Below are 16,844 nucleotides of genomic sequence, written 5' to 3' on the forward strand. Positions count from 1 at the left end.
TTACACGCCTCTATTTTTTGCTCGCTCCTATTATAGCTTACATATCTTCTGGTCCATTTTCTTGGCATGACAGAATAGAAATAAAACCTTCAAACATAGAAGGAAAGAGCAGCGGCAGTAGCTTTCATCTCTGGACTGCATTATTAAACATCTCTATCCACATGAGTCTGACTTCGCCCAATCACAGCAATCTCTTCCACGTCTTCCCTTTAACCTTACTCCCTTGTCTCTCTCCATTAGGCAAACTTGAAGAAGTTTATGGAGTATGTGCAGCAGAGAAACATTGAAAAGGTCTCACGGTTTTTGGAAAAAGGCCTGGATCCTAACTTCCATGATCCAGACACAGGAGGTAAGAAATCACTCAATAGTTATAGACATGCAGTGGAGAGTTTTTCTCCTGTATGTAATCTACCTTAATTTATCTTTTTTTTCCCATTGTACTTTCTACCTTTTGCATACTGTTCTCAACACAACTAACCATGTAAGGATTTTCTGAAATAAGCCTAGCGCTTGCGGGGAAAGCTGGATTATTCTTCCTCCTAATCGTCTTATGTTTATTCAGATGTTTGTCCCACAACAAAGGAGGTCGTTCCTCTGCTGGATGACCTGTAGTCCCACAGATGAGCTGCAAAGTGAGAGGAATATATAAATAGCTTAGTTTAACACCAACAGGAAGCTGCCATTTAGGTAGACGGGAGGGTGACAATTACCACAGCCAGACAGTTATGCAGACGCAGAGTCACTGACAATTTAAACAGTTTTAATTATTATTTGTTAAATGCTGACAGCTATAACTCATTCTTCACCAGGAATGTGCTGCAGTATAACTGGAAAAATGTTAATTTTGAATACAGTTTGCTTACTCAGCCTTGGATCTCACAGAATGCCCACTAACGCTGGCAGCACAGTTGGAGGGATGTGCCGAGCTCATCAAAGTGCTTAAAAATGGAGGGGCACATCTGGACTTCCGAACAAAGGATGGCATTACTGCCTTGCACAAGGCTGTGCGCAGCAAGAACCACACAGCACTTATAGTAAGTACATTTCGCAAAGGAAGTAGACGCGCTGACTCTCCTGTTTTATGTCTGTGGTCCAATTGGTTGCCTCCAATCTTTTCTTTTGGGAAATTATTTGTGAAGATGGGAATTGATAACCTGTTAGTGGAGGTCCTTGAGAAATTATTTTTTTTTGAGCAATTACTCAATAAATGAAGTTTAGGATGCCCTCTTTCAATGAACTGGCATGACCATCTGATGGCCTGGTATGTGTGAAGGGGGTTCATGATTCATATGTTGTTTTCTTGTTTCAGAACTGGTTGAACTGCAGAGTTATGCATTCACTTATATCCATTACCCAAACATGTAAAAATCAATTGTTCATGCAATGCACATGAAGCGTTGGCGCTGTTGGATAAAAGCTACAGCACAAAAGTATTTTTACACTTCGAACCTTAAACAGCGTCACATTACAACAACAATTCGTAATGTATTTTTATTTTTTTAGAGTTTTACATGCTTTGCCATAATACGATGGAGTTGTTGCAGGGAAGGGAAATGAGATGAGGTTTAAAATGTTTGTCCCAAATCTGAAAAGTTTGCATGTGTATTTGCAAACTTTTGCAGGTGTAACTTTGAAGAACCACCTATTGCTGTAGCACCAAGACTTTTGGTTTCAACCAGCTGTGGTTTGAGCGTAAAAAATAAAAAAATAAAAAAGTATTTCCTTCTGCTTCAAATTTATGTGTTACTTTGTGATAATATATCACATTTGGAATACTTTCAGATTTGTGGTCGTAATGTGATGAGATGTGAAAAAAGTTGAAGAGGTATAAATCAATATTCCTGCAATCCTCTTTAAATAAGGGAAAATATAAAGTTATTTTCCATGCATGTAAATAATATAGATTTTAGGATGAGGAAATTTACTACAACATTCCCATCTCTACCACCACTTCATTTCTGTCTTGCTTTCACGTTTAAAATGCATCAAGATCATCTTCTAAATGATAACAAAACACTTTAAAACTAAAACTTTGCCTACAGACACTGTTGGACTTGGGTGCTTCTCCTGACTATAAAGACAGCAGGGGTCTTACTCCTCTCTACCACAGTGCAATGGTCGGAGGAGACCCATACTGCTGTGAACTGCTGCTGCATGACCACGCACAGGTCGGCTGTGAGGATGAGAACGGCTGGCAGGAAATACACCAGGTAATGTGACACACGCAAAGTGTTACAGTAAGAGCTTTAAAGGCTGGTTTGCGGAAAAGAAATGGTTTGGTTTTCAAAGTTCAAATCAATGTAATTTTGAAAGTCTTTGCTCTTTCTTCATGTGTACTTAATGTTTTCATTTGGCAGAATCCCCTAAGAGTAAATGCAAAGTCTCACTAGGATCTCCTGAAGAATGGTATTCCTGAATTTTAATGAAACAAGAAAAACAGGCAGCTTATCACAACAACTTATTAGTAAACTGTGGATTTATGTTTGTGCATCTAAAAATAGAAAAAGCTATTTTAAGGGTAAAAATGCTGTAATGCCTTAACTGGTGATACAACAATTAATAAAATATCAAAGTCACACGCTGGTTAGGTAAAGAGACCGATTATGAAAACAACTGTGGATCTTTATTATTTCTCTTTAATGCCATAGTCAAAGAATATTAAAAATCTCAAGATGTAATAGGAACGTTATGTCCTGAGAACTGCTGCAAGTTAAACAGAAGTGCATAGAAGTCCAATATAACATTTGGTAGATTCAACCCAACTTTGAAAATTCATTATAACATAAAAAAAAAATCAATTTTACTTTCTACAATAAGATTAACATCTTTTGGTGGATATTTCTGGATGAATGTTATTATGAGGTATCAGAAGGTTAATCACTTTTTTTTTTACATGTTTAACTTTAGTGGCTCTGCTGTTTTCTGGTTTAACCTTAGCATAGTTTAATGAGGACATGCAGTCTGTCAGACAGTGTAATTCTTTGTTTTGCCAACTCTGCCTATGTCAACTCTACTTGACATAGGCAATGTCCATGTCCTCAGTTGAGGACATAAATACACACACACTTCATTCAGCATGTCTCAATCAGACTGACAAACTCTCACTGCCATGTTGTTTTCAGGCAGAGGTGAGTGTTCATAATTGTATCCAGAGAGAATCATTACTTGATGATTATAACTTTTAAACTATAAGGTCATGATGCTGTCAAAAAATGTGAGGTGGGTTCTTATGAATAATCACCTATTTTAATGAGACTTATGGAAATGTACAACCTCTATGTTGCTGAACAGTAGAAAGTCATAATAATTTCCTTTGACAGCACTGTAAACCTTACAGATGAAAAGACAGTAAGAAGAAACTACAAACTTTGTTTTTAGCAGGTAAAAAAACTGACTTTTATAAACTTGTAAAAATGTTAACATTTGTTTAACACAACAGGGAGAAAATAACAATTTAACAAACTAAGAATGTTCCCATAATTGAACACTCCAAATGGTTTCAGGCCAGTTTAAATGTGACCTTATTATCCAGTGAAACCTGGAGTTTACTGGTTGGCCTCATCTTCATTTCATTAAGACTGAAAATGTGAAGCAGACAAATCCATGACCCTGTCAGGCTGTAAAGTTTTAACTACATATTTCCAAATTCTTCAAACATTTTATACCATATATTACTTATGTACTTATAAGAAAAGTTTTTTGTTAACACTTATTTATAACAATTTTAAGATATTTAGGCGAACATGTTTAACACATTCTAAATTGTTACACTTTCCACAAACTTAACTCAATACAAAATACCTTTATTTTGGACTGGGTTACACCTGGCTACTGGTCACGTGTCACATTTGTTTAAAACATGGAAGTACTTCATAAACCAGGAAAGCTACAACAACCACTGTGCTCAAAGATTTATAACTCCATTAAAACACTAATATAAGGAGAAAGCAGAAGCTTCCAGACTTTGCTATTAACTTAATCCTTCTTTATGCTGTCACTGGAGGCAAATCAAAACCATTTACTTCTGTCCAAGTCATAAAGATGATGTGTGTTGGTGCAAATATTATCTAGACAACTGATAGAATACCCATCATTTTCTGTACATTTATTTATGAATATCAGAGTACTTGGCAGGTTTTTTTTTTTGTTTGTCTGGTCTTCTTACATTATAATTGACAATTGACAAGAAACTCTGAAGGTTGTCAGATTTTAATTGATCTACAAGTCTTGTAGAATTAATTTAATTTGTAACAAACTAGCATTAAAAACAGAAGAAAATGAACCTTCATTTTTTTCTCTTATAATTTGAAATAATAATATAAATAAATTGTATAATTGGACAACAAAAAAATAGGAAGACAGAAAGAAAGAAAAATAAAATGGGGGAAAATGGGGGAAACTTGAAAACAGCAAAAAATAAAGAAAAAGATTTTATAGGACAATGTGCACCTCATTCATAAACCAGTCAGCAGAGATACACACAAGACATTTAAAGTATCTGACAATAAAGAGCAACATTGCCATTGATATTGCCTGGATTCTTTTAAACACATACTGTTTTTGATGTCTGAACTGATATTGCATTATCAAATAACTGTGCTGCCCTTCACTCAAAGACATTTTAATCAGTTGTATGCCTTTCGACTCCAACTCTTTGCTGTGTGTTGGTGTGTATTTTTTTTTCCTGCATTTTGCATTTATTTTAGCCTTAGCAATCTTTAAGTACATATTGTCTGAAATAGAATACAGTGCACATATCTTGTAACTAAGAAAAATCCCAGCATCATTTTTGTGCTCTCTCTCACTTCTACAGTGCACTCCAATGAGACAAAACACAGGAGTGAGAGAACAATGGCTGGGGAAAGCTTTTTTCCCTCTGTGTGAATGACAAAGGACACAAGTGGAAAGTATAGAAAAGATAAAAAATATATTGCTCCAAGTTAGGTGCAGCAGCAGCCGTGCAGAAAATGTCCTACCAGAATAACATCACACATTTACATTTAGCCTCAGGTGGTGCAAACAAGATTTTCTCATCCTTTTAGTATCTGTTGTTGTGAGTAAAGAGGAATTTCTATAAGACGTAGTTAAAAGGAAGGCTGAAGCAGCTTCAGGATAGTTTGCAACAGCTTTCATCCCAGGAGACTGAGCAGTCACCACAAATTAAAGTTAAGGAAAATATAGGAAAAAACTTAACATTGAAAGACTGTGCTCACAATTTAGCTGTTTCAGTATTGCCAAGGTTTGTGATTTACTGTATTCAACCATTGTTTAGATAACCAAAAACCAGAATCAGTGTTCTATTTCATTGGGCAAATAGAAAATGTAGGCCACCTAACATCTTGAATATGACTAGTAGACAAAAGGAAATCCTGGTAATGGACGCTGGTTGCAGCCCAGCTCTCCAATGTTTAAACGCTCTTTATCATTCTTATTTGTCCAAGTTCCTCATATCTTGTAGGAATTCCAATGTGGTTCCTTCATGTCATTCTGTAGAACACCTCATTTATCATCTGGATGTCCAAATGATGGACATTATCTAATAAAAAACACTGAGCAAAAAGAGTTACGTTTATTAATTTGTCATTTTAGGCGTGCCGCTATGGCCACGTGCAGCACTTGGAACATCTGCTGTTCTACGGAGCTGACATGAGTGCCCAGAATGCATCTGGAAACACTGCCCTACATGTGTGTGCTCTCTACAATCAGGTAACATTCACTCAGAAACAAAATGATATTTCTGTTTGTGACTTAAATTCTTCCTGTTCTTTGTGCAGCGTACACCCAGTGGCTCTTTTAGTGCCCACAGGGCAGCAACATGAAGACTGTATGAGCATGTTGTGCATTAAATGCTTAGACTTTGTCTCGTGTTTCAGTGTTGCAGTGTTGACTGAACTAAATAATTAAACATATTAAGTCTTTTCCCTTTTGGTTTTAGTTGCCTAAAATTAATCACATGGTAAATATTTGATGATGCACATGACCAGCAGATGAAAACCTTGCACAGATTATTTTGTAAACAGTGCAGAACACTGCAGAGTTTAGTCAGTCCCGACTATCAGTAGACATTTTCTTGCAATAACATTTTACATTTTTTTTATATTTAGTTTCAAATTCACTGTCAATTTGTGCTTAACATAGTTATGTGTTATGGATAACACATAACTATAAATTAGTAAAATATTAAATTGTGCTGAATAATTAAAAGTAAGAGCACAATTTATTTATCAAATGAATCCTGATAATTATTTACTGTTTGCCTCATCACCTTGCTTTAGTTTTTTAGTGTAATATATATTTTTTGGAAAGTTTTTCACATTCTACATCATAGTTTCATCAGCTTAATGAAAAATATGAGAACAAATATTTTAGATTAGACTACATACTGATTGCTAACTAGAATTTCTTTATATTACCTTCCTATGCAGTTCTGCTTGATTCTCGTCTCCCTTCAGTTCTTTTGCCATTGAACTCAATTTCTCAGGATGAATTTCGTCCTGGTCAATCAGTGGACAGAGGGAGTTGCTAAAAATGATGACTGATTTTCTGCGCTATTGCAGAATTGTAGTCTGCTTATGTTTGCAGTTTGGCAATGGCAACGGAAGAAGCAAGTCCATGATGGCAGGCAACGTTTCCAGATATTGAGGAATTAAAGTCGGAGCAGAAGAATGCTTAAGCCAGGGGTGCCCAAAGTCGGTCCTCAAGGGTCGGCATCCTGCACGTTTTAGTTCTCTCCCTGGTGGTGTTAACAACCTTTTCAGCAAGTTATGTTCTTCTTAGGCCTTCTAATGAGCCATCATATGATCCAGGTGTGTTAAACCAGGGAGAAAACTACAACATGCAGGATGCCGGCCCTCGAGGACCGACTTTGGACACCCCTGGCTTAAGACATCTTATTGCTTTCGAAAATGTTGTTTGGCTCAGCACTTCTCTATTCGTAGGCTTATGGTTTGTGGTTGGGCTATTCAAAAACACCCACAGATTTGTTCTGAAATGACTCTTGCACTGTTGTTCACTTGCTGGTGGGTTTGGAAGTGACAGCTTTTTGCCTGCAGCTGCTGTTTGTGGCAGGCGTGTCATAAGTTAGTAATTTAATACCATCACCTTTTTAAAAACTGTTTAATGCTGTTGTGATAATATAAATGTACTCAGGACTTAACTTAAAAGTTTTACCTGGAGATGAGAGTAGATTTATTCAAATTTTCCAAATTGTCTGTTAATATTCTTAATTGACTATAATCAAGAAATCTACTTATTTGATAGGTAAATACATGCCTATTCAGTCCACAAAAGATTACGTTTTCATGAAAGACAGACATTTTTATTTTAATGTATGAATTTGCATTTACAGCATAAACATTTGCAATCTTTATGTTTCAAAAAGAATGTAAGCAGAACGACTTGTCATGAGCTGAGATAGATATTTTTCTTTTGCTGTTTTTAAATGGTTACAAAACATCTGATTCTTAAGTAACGAATGTGGTATTTTGACTTATTGAAAGGATTACACTATGAATGAATCAACTTACATTTACTCTGACCAATAGAAGGAAAACATTTTTCAAAGATTTTTGTTGCACTTTTTTTCATGACACTTTATTCAGCTATCTTGGCATTAAACTATTTATTTGGATTTTGTGTCGCCTTTGACAGGCTTCGATGTAAATTGAGAGTTTCAGCAGTAGCTGTCTTGATTTCTGACACACACATGTGGTCTTGGTATAAACTAAGAGGTTATTTGATGTTCTTCTAACATATATTTTGCTATAGTGTGCCAAAAAAAATACAAGTTGTCTTACATAATTTAATATATGGCAAATTAAAATGTTATGCTTTGCTGTATTTTAACCATGTTAAGGGCAAAAAGGGGAATGAGCTGCCACACAGGACTTCAGCGTCTTGCTCAGAGATCTTAGATTACAGTAATCAAAAGTGAAGAAATAAGAGCTTTTTCCTGCAGTTCTTGCGAAGCCATTACAGCATCAAAAAGAGTGAGTGGAGATCCTGAAATATGAATGAACATGATCACTTTTGACTGATGTACAGTAAAACACTGTAGGGGGTGAAGGTTTGGAGAGGTCTGTAAAACCCAGCGTGTTCTTGTGAACATCATGAAGGTTCCTATAAAGACTCTGACCACTTACTGTTTGTTTTGGGTCTGCTCAAAGTGAGGGATGTAACTTGGCACTCTAAAAGATGCCTTTCTGCTGCTTCATTGGGAAAATGTGGTGCTCACTTCATGAACATTAAATGAGCCCTCTCGCTCACGTGAAAAAGAGAGCGCTCATGTGCGTGCGTGTGTGTGTGCTATGTGCTGCACAGCTAATTTCAGTTGTGATGAATGAACTGCTTCAGCTCAACTGGAACACCACAGTCTCTGGAGTAGGGGGTAGTTGTGTGTGCGTGTTTGTGTGTGTGCATGTGTGTGTGTTTGGTAAGCAGAGCATCAATAATTAATACTAACAGTTTGTAACACATCCACGTGACTGAAGTTGTTTTGTGTTTATCATCTCAGCGAAGGAAGAGCCAGAGCGGTTTTGTTCATGTCATCAGAACATACTGCAAATATACTGGGTCTGCCTTCAATTTGGAGAAGAAACTGAGGAATATTACATCTTATTAGTGTGAACATTTATTTTAAATAATGTGCTTAGGAGAAGGGTCAGCAAAGTAACAGCTCTCACTGTAAAAACATAGCAGACAGACTGGATGACTAGCTTGAATTTTCAACTCCTTGTTCTACTTACTTTACATCCTGCATGTTAATGGACCGTGTCGTCGCTCTTGTCGGTCCTTGCTGATGAGAATGACATTTCAATCAGCTTACCACAGCTACTGCGCCAGTGTGGACTGGTACAGCAGCTGTGGTAAGCTGATTGATCTCGCAAAGCGTGTATCATAGCAGGGTTCCAGCAGGCCTGAAGCACGCTTGTCTCGGATGATTATCTACAATGACAGTAAGAAAGGGGATTGTAGGATCGATTGGAAAAGTAGTTGTCCAGTGGCAGGATCAATAGATCCATATGTAGAGAGAAGAGTGACTGTCTGCAAGAGGAAGAGATAAATGACTGCGAGAGACTGAATGAATGAAAAATATCTTTCAGTAGGAAATATTAGAATAAACGAGTTTAATCCATGCCCCTTTTGTGGCCATCAGCTTCAGAATAGAGGGCCCGGCAGATGTGTTGGTGAATGGGGACATGGCAGGAGTCTTTTGATTGGCAGAGAGATCCTTGAGACATCCTTGAAAAAAGTCATTGAGAAGACAGAACTGTGGTGAATAGCAAATCAGCATAAACACACGGGACTGTCTGCAACAGTCAGACATGGAGTCATAAAGTACAATCCTTTAATAAACTCTTTAGAGGAGGCAGCTTTTTGTAAGCTATGATTGTACATTCACTTAAACATGTGAAGATTGCTCTAATGATAAGGATTTAAGAAATCCTTATGTGTGAAAACATTCTGAGCAACATCTGTTGCCTTTCGTCTACTAGATGTGACTGAAAAACAAAAGGTGAAAAGTTGTACACTTGAAGATATGAATTGGTGCCTAATTAAGTTTAATTTGTTGTTTTTGGTTATAATAAGGTCTGACTCAACATATGGTATGTTGACATGGCATTTAGACATGGCAAATATACAATGTATTATCAGGCTAAATAAGAATAATAAAAAAAAAAACAATCTGAAATTCCTACATAAAATACCCATCCAGTGTTCAAAAGCTGGGACGATGTTTCTTGGCTGCCCGGGGAACGCCTCGGGGTTTCCCCAGAGGAGCTGGTCCAAGTTGCGGGGAAGCGAGAAGTCTGTCTCTTCGTGGGTTGCTGCCCTGGCAACTCAAACCTATTTAGTGGAAGATAGATACGACGTGTTGGAAGATGTTTTCTTTCAGGTCGAAGAAAGCCCAACATAAATTATTTCATTTTAGGTGGTAGAGTTACGAGGTGCAGTTAACTGGTATGATGCACACCGTTGCTCAGACCCCCCAGGCCACTATCGTATCAAACTTTTTATATAGCTAATAAAGACAATAAAGCCTGGTGTGTTAATCAGCTATGAGTTCCTCCTACAATCCAAAACCGCTGGGATTTACTGTGTAAACAAGTTAAATTCAAATACAAACTTTACTATGTTAAAGCATCTGAAACTGCCATTTAAAGCATGGGGTGTTGTCTTCATAACTTCAACTGGTATAATTCACAAAATAACTAAAATCTCTTATTTTCTCAGAAATTGGTGGTTTTTATCATGTTTCTCCATTTCTGTTCTGGTGACTTTCCCTGGTTTCCTTGTGGCAATATGATTTTCAGTGATTTTACTGCAATTATCCTTCAAACCACTCATTTATCTCCTTATGCTCTCTTTAATAGTGACAACTCAAGAAAAAAACACCAGACAGAATTGAGACTGGGGCAAAGATTTGTCTTCCAGCAGGACAGTGACGCTGCCATGCAGCCACAACTGCAGTGGAATAGTTTAGATGACTGTCATTTGATAAGATGAAATGGCCAAGTCAAAGTCCAGAACTAAATCCAAAATTTGGGACTTGAAAATTGAAGTTTTCAAGTTTCTTTATCCAATATAACATTCAGCTCTTTGAGAAAAAGAAGTCTTTGTAAAAATTTCAGCTTCCAGATTCGCAAAGCTTGTAGAGCTTGTCATTATTTTGTATATTAAATTAGGTGGCAAATACAGGTCATGTTTTTAAGATTTTATTTTAAAAATTGGAAAACCATACATTCTTTTCAATTATATTTTCCATTTTTTATTTCCACATTACAATTCTGCACTATTTTGTTTATATGTACCAATATTTTTGTACAATTTTTCAATTATCTGCATATGTTTAAAAGCTAAACTTCATGGGGTATTTGTATTGAAAGTATGAATGCTTTTATTAAATCCAATTTTTTACATTGTTTTTTTGTGTCTTTTATTGACACACTGGTTCATTCAGGAAAGTAAGACTTTGAGAAAGTTTGAATATTGTACAGATGTCAGTGAGGTCAAGTTCACTAAGAAATCACTAAGTAAGTATGTGAACTGTGTGCTATATTTCTTGATTAGGTAGTTCAAAATAAATGACAGAAAATATCTGACTTGCATGTTAACTACTTTTGAATGAAAAGCAGAATAAATATGTTCACAGTTGCAGAAATGAGAAATGCGCCTCTACTGCTGGCATTTCAAGTGAAGATGTAGTACCCTGTCAACAATGACTCAAGCAAAGGAGTATTTCTTATAATTTGTCTTGCAACTTCACAATCTGTTGTTTTATTTCCATCTTTTTCACAAATTCAGTCAGCTGTATAACTTTAGAGTGATACCATATAACTCTTCTTTACACCACCAGTTTTATCAAAGTCATTTTTAAATGTTGCCCTAAGCTAGATTCCTTTTAGAGGGGATTCAAGAGGTTAATGATAATGCTGCTCCAGGCAATAATAGTCACAATAACCGTCACAGTGTATGTCTCCGATTTATGATGCTCTTCTTGGTGTACGACTTTTCAAGACCTTTACACTACCGGTTTTTGTAGTTGTAATTTTTTCTCAACTCTGTCGTCTCACTTCCGTTGTGACATGAGTAATGTATTTCAGTACTCTAACGGTTTAACATTAGATTACTGAATGTTTACATTAGAGTACTGTCACAACTTTACTAAAGTTGAGACAGACATATATATTTAGTCTAATAAAGTTTGTAAACATTTTTGACATATGCAGGGATACTTCGACAAGCAAACATGAAGTGAATTAATCCTTAAGTGTTATCGGTCTTTAATGTACAAACAGTGGTGATATTTCAACACATGAATCTCTTCCTCATTTAGGATAGCTGTGCACGTGTCTTGCTTTTCCGAGGAGCCAATAAAGAGATAAAGAACTACAATAGCCAGACTGCTTTTCAGGTATGTCTGGCATCTAATAGTAGCTGAAAGTTTAATTGTGTGAAATTACATAGATTTAATGTTTATAAAGTATAGCTTTGTCTTAATACATTATTCCTTTTATTAAAGACAAATGATGTGCAAATATTGTTTGTATGAGTGAAACATTTCCAGACGACAAAAACTGTTGAGTATGTGCTTAGGTTTGTTTTCTGTCACTTAAACATTATCTCTGCTTTCCATGTTGTTTTTGCCCATTAGGTGGCTATTATAGCAGGAAACTTTGATCTTGCAGAAATCATTAAGGTCCACAAAGCATCAGATGTCGGTAAGTTGAGAATAGACGTCACTTTGCTAAAGTTGATTAAATATTCAGCTGCACTCTTTATGCTAGTCTATTTATGTAATAAATAGACTAGCATAATAGTTTAAGATACAGACTGAAGAAGAACATAAAAAAGAAGAAGGGTGTGTGAGGACACTGGACCATGATGAGTTAAGCAGTTTCTCTGTGAAATAACATACAGGAAAACTCTGCCATCTGGTGTGGACAGCTTGTAATACCCCACTCCAAGACACATTTCTCAAATTAGTTTTTCCTTTGTAAGCAACAACCCTAGTAAATCCGTATTTGCATATAAAGGCTAGATATTGTTGCTTACATATCCATCTTTGTCAACAAGTCAGGATTTAACTTTAGTTTTCATTCTAGGTGATTAAATTAGAATATTCATGCTTATAAAAATCCCTATATACTATTTCCTTTTGTTTCATTTAAATTTTTTGTCTTTCACTCACCAGTCTGAATTTTTTACTTAATGTACTTCCTAGTTTGACATTTATGGATAATGAATCCATAAACAATCTAATTATGTGCCATAAACTTTCCAATATTTTGCCACATTACAACCCCAAAAGATCAATATTTTACTGAGAATGTAAATGATTGGACAACACAACATAGCACATAATTGTGAAGAAGCAAAATGATGCATGTGCTTTTTTATATAAATTAATATCAGAACTGTGTAGCATGCATTTGTATCTAGGCTCCATAAGTGCAGTGCAACCAGTTGCCTTTAAAAGCTACAGCTCAGCTGTGTGGAATTTAATTTCGGTATAAATCCAGCACCAAACAGCATCATGAAGACCAAGAAACACACTGTACAGATCAGGAAAAAAGTTGTAGAGATCTTTGAAGCAGGGTTATGACTGCAGTCTGCGATAATATCTTCCTTTAGTCTATGGCTTCCCTCTTTTCGTTTCTAGTGCCTTTCAGGGAGACCCCCTCCTACACCAACCGTCGACGTGCTATGGCTGGCACTCTTCCCTCACCACGTTCCTTGCTGCGCTCGGCAAGTGACAACAACCTTAACGGTGACCATGATCATATCCACCCTCCGCGCCCTCGAGAATCCCGCGGCCGCCCTGGTCACTCCCCTGTTCCCTCACTGCGCAGTCTCCCAGCTTTTGGGCAACAGCACAGCAGCCTTGGAGAAGTAAGACTATTATAAAAGGTTGTTAAAACCAACAGTGATGCCATTAAAGCAGACTGTTTGCATGGTTATTTTCTCAATCACGTAGTGATGTTTTGTCCCTCTGCTTTGCTTCAGGGTCGTCATGGGGAGATCCCTGACAGCAGTCTTCAGAGTACCGGCAGCTCCAGATCCTCCCATTCCCGCTCACCATCATTACATCACATGCATGAAGAGGACAGGCCGGTCCCAAGACGTTCCCACAGCCATGGCTACCCTCATGGACATGGTCCTCGTGGGAGACTCAGGTTTGTGACGATCTCTTCTGCCCGGTTTCACTTGTTATTTCTGGTTGTACTCAACAAATACCAGCTGATGAATACTGCCAATCTTTTTGATCTCATCTCTAATTCATCTCACCCTTGCTAGTCTTTTCACATATTCACTCTAATAGCTAATTTGTGACTTGTCTTTTGATTATCTACCTATTTAGATTTTGAAGCCTTGTTTCAAAAAGCCAAGTGTCCCATGTGATGTTGCTGAGTCACTTGTTACTCATCGGTAGCATTGCATCTTATTCGATCTGCTCCAGTCAAATTCTGGAAAAAAAAAAAATAAAATAATTACATTTAAAGAATCATGCAATCCACATTTAACCATCAGTCATTTGCACACATAAAGATATTTTCTATTAAATGTGTTCTACAAAGCTCATACAAAAGTAAACAACTTTTGGATTGTTACCCAAAAGATGTCTATAAATTGACATTGGCTTTACTGTAATAAACTGAACACAGGTCATTAAAAGGTTTGCTGGTTATGTTTGGTGTAACTTTTGAATGATCCATGCTTCTGGGTATTTGGGAATAGTAACAGGCATCTTCATGTCATGTGTAAACAATGGCCATGTTTGTTTATTGAGATGCTGTGTTTCTTGTCAAAGAGATGAGGAAGAATATTCTTGGAGTTTGTGTTTTAAAGTTTTAATGTGTAAAAAGGCCCGATTCTGTACAACAGTGTTTAATTAATGCTGCTTGCACAGGGCTGTACATGCTGATAGGCTCATAGGAGCTAATAATGATCTCCCTTGCAACAAACTTTAATCTGTCAGCTTGTTTGGATCATTAGATACATTTTGAGTTAGAGTGATTTATGTATTGGCTTCATTCTCAAATTGGAGCTATGAGTAATGATGTAAGACATCCAGCCCAGTTCAAAAGGTCCTGTCAAGTGAGGGCAGACTAAATCTAATTTGTTTGCATTTAACCAATAGATTAATTCAAACTAGATCACATCTCTGAGGTAATTGGTTTATTAGCTCTTAGGTTATAAGAGCTCAACTACATGCAGTATATATCCAGTGTATGTGTGAAATGGTCTGATGTCTGATTATTTTCATGTTTAATTCCCTTCTGGTATGTTTTATCAAATGTACTGTGTTTAATCAGGGCTTCAGCCCTCTTAGTGGTCTAACATTATGTCGCAATGAATTTGATTATTTTCTACAATATCAGCGCTGCACAGGGTATTTAGCAACAGATATCACGTCAATGTTTTTGTGGACATGTTTGTTCAGTCCAAGGTTGTTTGGGTGGAGCGAAAAGACAACAAAAGACTAAGAGAATAGAAAGCAGGGTTAATATATCTGCTGAGTCCTGGAGTAAAAAGCCTCCTCTAAACATGGAGCTGAGACCTTGTTCCAACCTTGGCGCTATATGTTAAAGTAAGGAGAATGTATATGGAGTCCTATAAGACCAGCTGGTCTCAATATCCAGAACCTGCATCCAAGTGAGAGTGATGATGTCCTTGAATATATATTTTTTAATGATATTCTCCCTCTCTCTTTTTCACTGTCTGACCTACTGTTTATGCCAGTGGTAATTCTAGCGGCATTATAGGTGCCAGGGGAGTGTGAAATTAGTTTGGCTGGTCAACAACAGACTCCTGTGAAACTCACCATCACTTCCCCCTCCCTATTTGTGTAACAGGCTTTCAGGTTCCAAAACTTGACCTTATTTTGGTAGAAAGTTAATAAAAAAATTATTCAAAACAATTAAGAGAGACTGGATAAAACCAACTACTGTAGTGTTCATTAAAGCAGACAAACAAGAAATACAAATAAAATCACATTAAAGTCTAGAAGTTTGGCCATAATAAGATCTCCATCTTACACAGTAGACAATAAAATTAGAAATACTGCCAGGTTTTGACGTGATGATGTACAATTTTATTAGAAAAATAATATTTGCTTATGCCACAATATTTTAATTAGCCACTTAATGTTCCTTATCTCCTAAGGAACACTGTTTCATTGTATTAACTTGAAACTACATATCGAGTTGCACACTTTGTGTCTTTCAATCAGGGTGACTCAGTGTTATCTGATTGCCAAACTACTGAATTTTTTTAAGTGGGCATACAATGAAAAACCAGCTTTTTTAGGGTTTATCAGTGTTCTAGTAATAATTAATGAACATCGCTGGTTGAAGTCTTTTTGGATTATTTCTCATTGACGTTTTTAAATTAGCTCAAATTTTTTATCTCTTGTCTGTGACTGGAGTGAATTTGATCACAAAAAGTTCAAATTTTTAAAATAAAGTTTGAGTCATAAAATCATTATTCGTTTTGTGACAACACATTCCTGTTGGCATAAAGACAGCTTTATGTTGAGACAATCGCAATGTTTAGACATGTCAACCCAGAATTATTACTCACTAACCGCATTCTTTTCAACACTGGTTTAAGTTTTTGAAACGTATGAAGAAACATTTTATGGAAAAAAGTTAAATCAGTAATTCTCTTGTCACATTCTCCTTCATGCAGCTTCTTTTGCTATGTTCTGTTTTTTTGTTCTGAAGAGCATTACTTTGACTTTCAAGACGTTAGCCTTATCCCTGCAGTTTCTCCCACTCAGTTATAATTTCCAAGAGTAATTTGATGTCCATGGTACGTTTGATGTTTGTTTGGTTAGTCATGTCCCTCCAGGTCATGAGTTCCATCATACTTAAAGGTCAACTATAACCCTTCTGAGTTTTGAGTGTACCTCAGGGTCCTGTTTTGTTTTATACTTTTTACTCTACTCTTTCTTCCGTTATTATTTCCCTTCATTCTGTCCCTGAAGAGTAGAGTGAGTGACTCGTGGGAATAAAAGTCCTTCCACTCGCAGGTTTTCAGTGAGTTCTCAGAGGTCATATTTTAAACGAGTTCCTATTACGTTCTCAGTGTCATTTTCAACTGTTTATTCAACGATGCTGATGGACTTTGTAGGAAGCATTCAAGGTGAAAAAGAACATAAAAATTCTTGTTTCAACAATCTTTATAAAATATGAGCAGTGGTCTGGAGGTTTATAAACAATAAGACTATTGTCTACATATTTAAAAATGGCAGAAATGTTAATATTTCAGCCAATAAGTAAAGCTTCTCAGTAAGAGCTAAGTGGTGTTTGCCTAGCCAAACTCAATCTTTCTTAACAAGC

At 36.5% G+C, this 16,844-nt stretch overlaps 1 protein-coding gene across 9 annotated transcripts in view; it reads left to right on the forward strand.

The window, feature by feature from the left end:
* The window catches only part of shank3a (SH3 and multiple ankyrin repeat domains 3a), a 195,761-nt gene that overhangs the window by 108,582 nt on the left and 70,335 nt on the right, over nt 1–16,844 (forward strand). For all 9 annotated transcript variants that reach the window (XR_014087898.1, XM_081608116.1, XM_081608115.1 and 6 more), the window contains 8 exons: nt 241–349; nt 883–1,034; nt 2,043–2,210; nt 5,590–5,706; nt 11,837–11,914; nt 12,155–12,221; nt 13,163–13,392; nt 13,507–13,676. Coding sequence is in view for 8 of the 9 variants with exons in the window: in XM_081608116.1 (XP_081464242.1) it covers nt 241–349; nt 883–1,034; nt 2,043–2,210; nt 5,590–5,706; nt 11,837–11,914; nt 12,155–12,221; nt 13,163–13,392; nt 13,507–13,676 (1,091 nt within the window). In the remaining variant the exon portion in view is untranslated. The remainder of the gene's footprint in view (nt 1–240; nt 350–882; nt 1,035–2,042; nt 2,211–5,589; nt 5,707–11,836; nt 11,915–12,154; nt 12,222–13,162; nt 13,393–13,506; nt 13,677–16,844) is intronic.

This window comes from Poecilia reticulata, chromosome 6 (assembly GCF_904066995.2).
Source record: "Poecilia reticulata chromosome 6, P_reticulata-male-v2, whole genome shotgun sequence".
NCBI classification, from domain to species: Eukaryota; Metazoa; Chordata; class Actinopteri; order Cyprinodontiformes; family Poeciliidae; genus Poecilia; species Poecilia reticulata.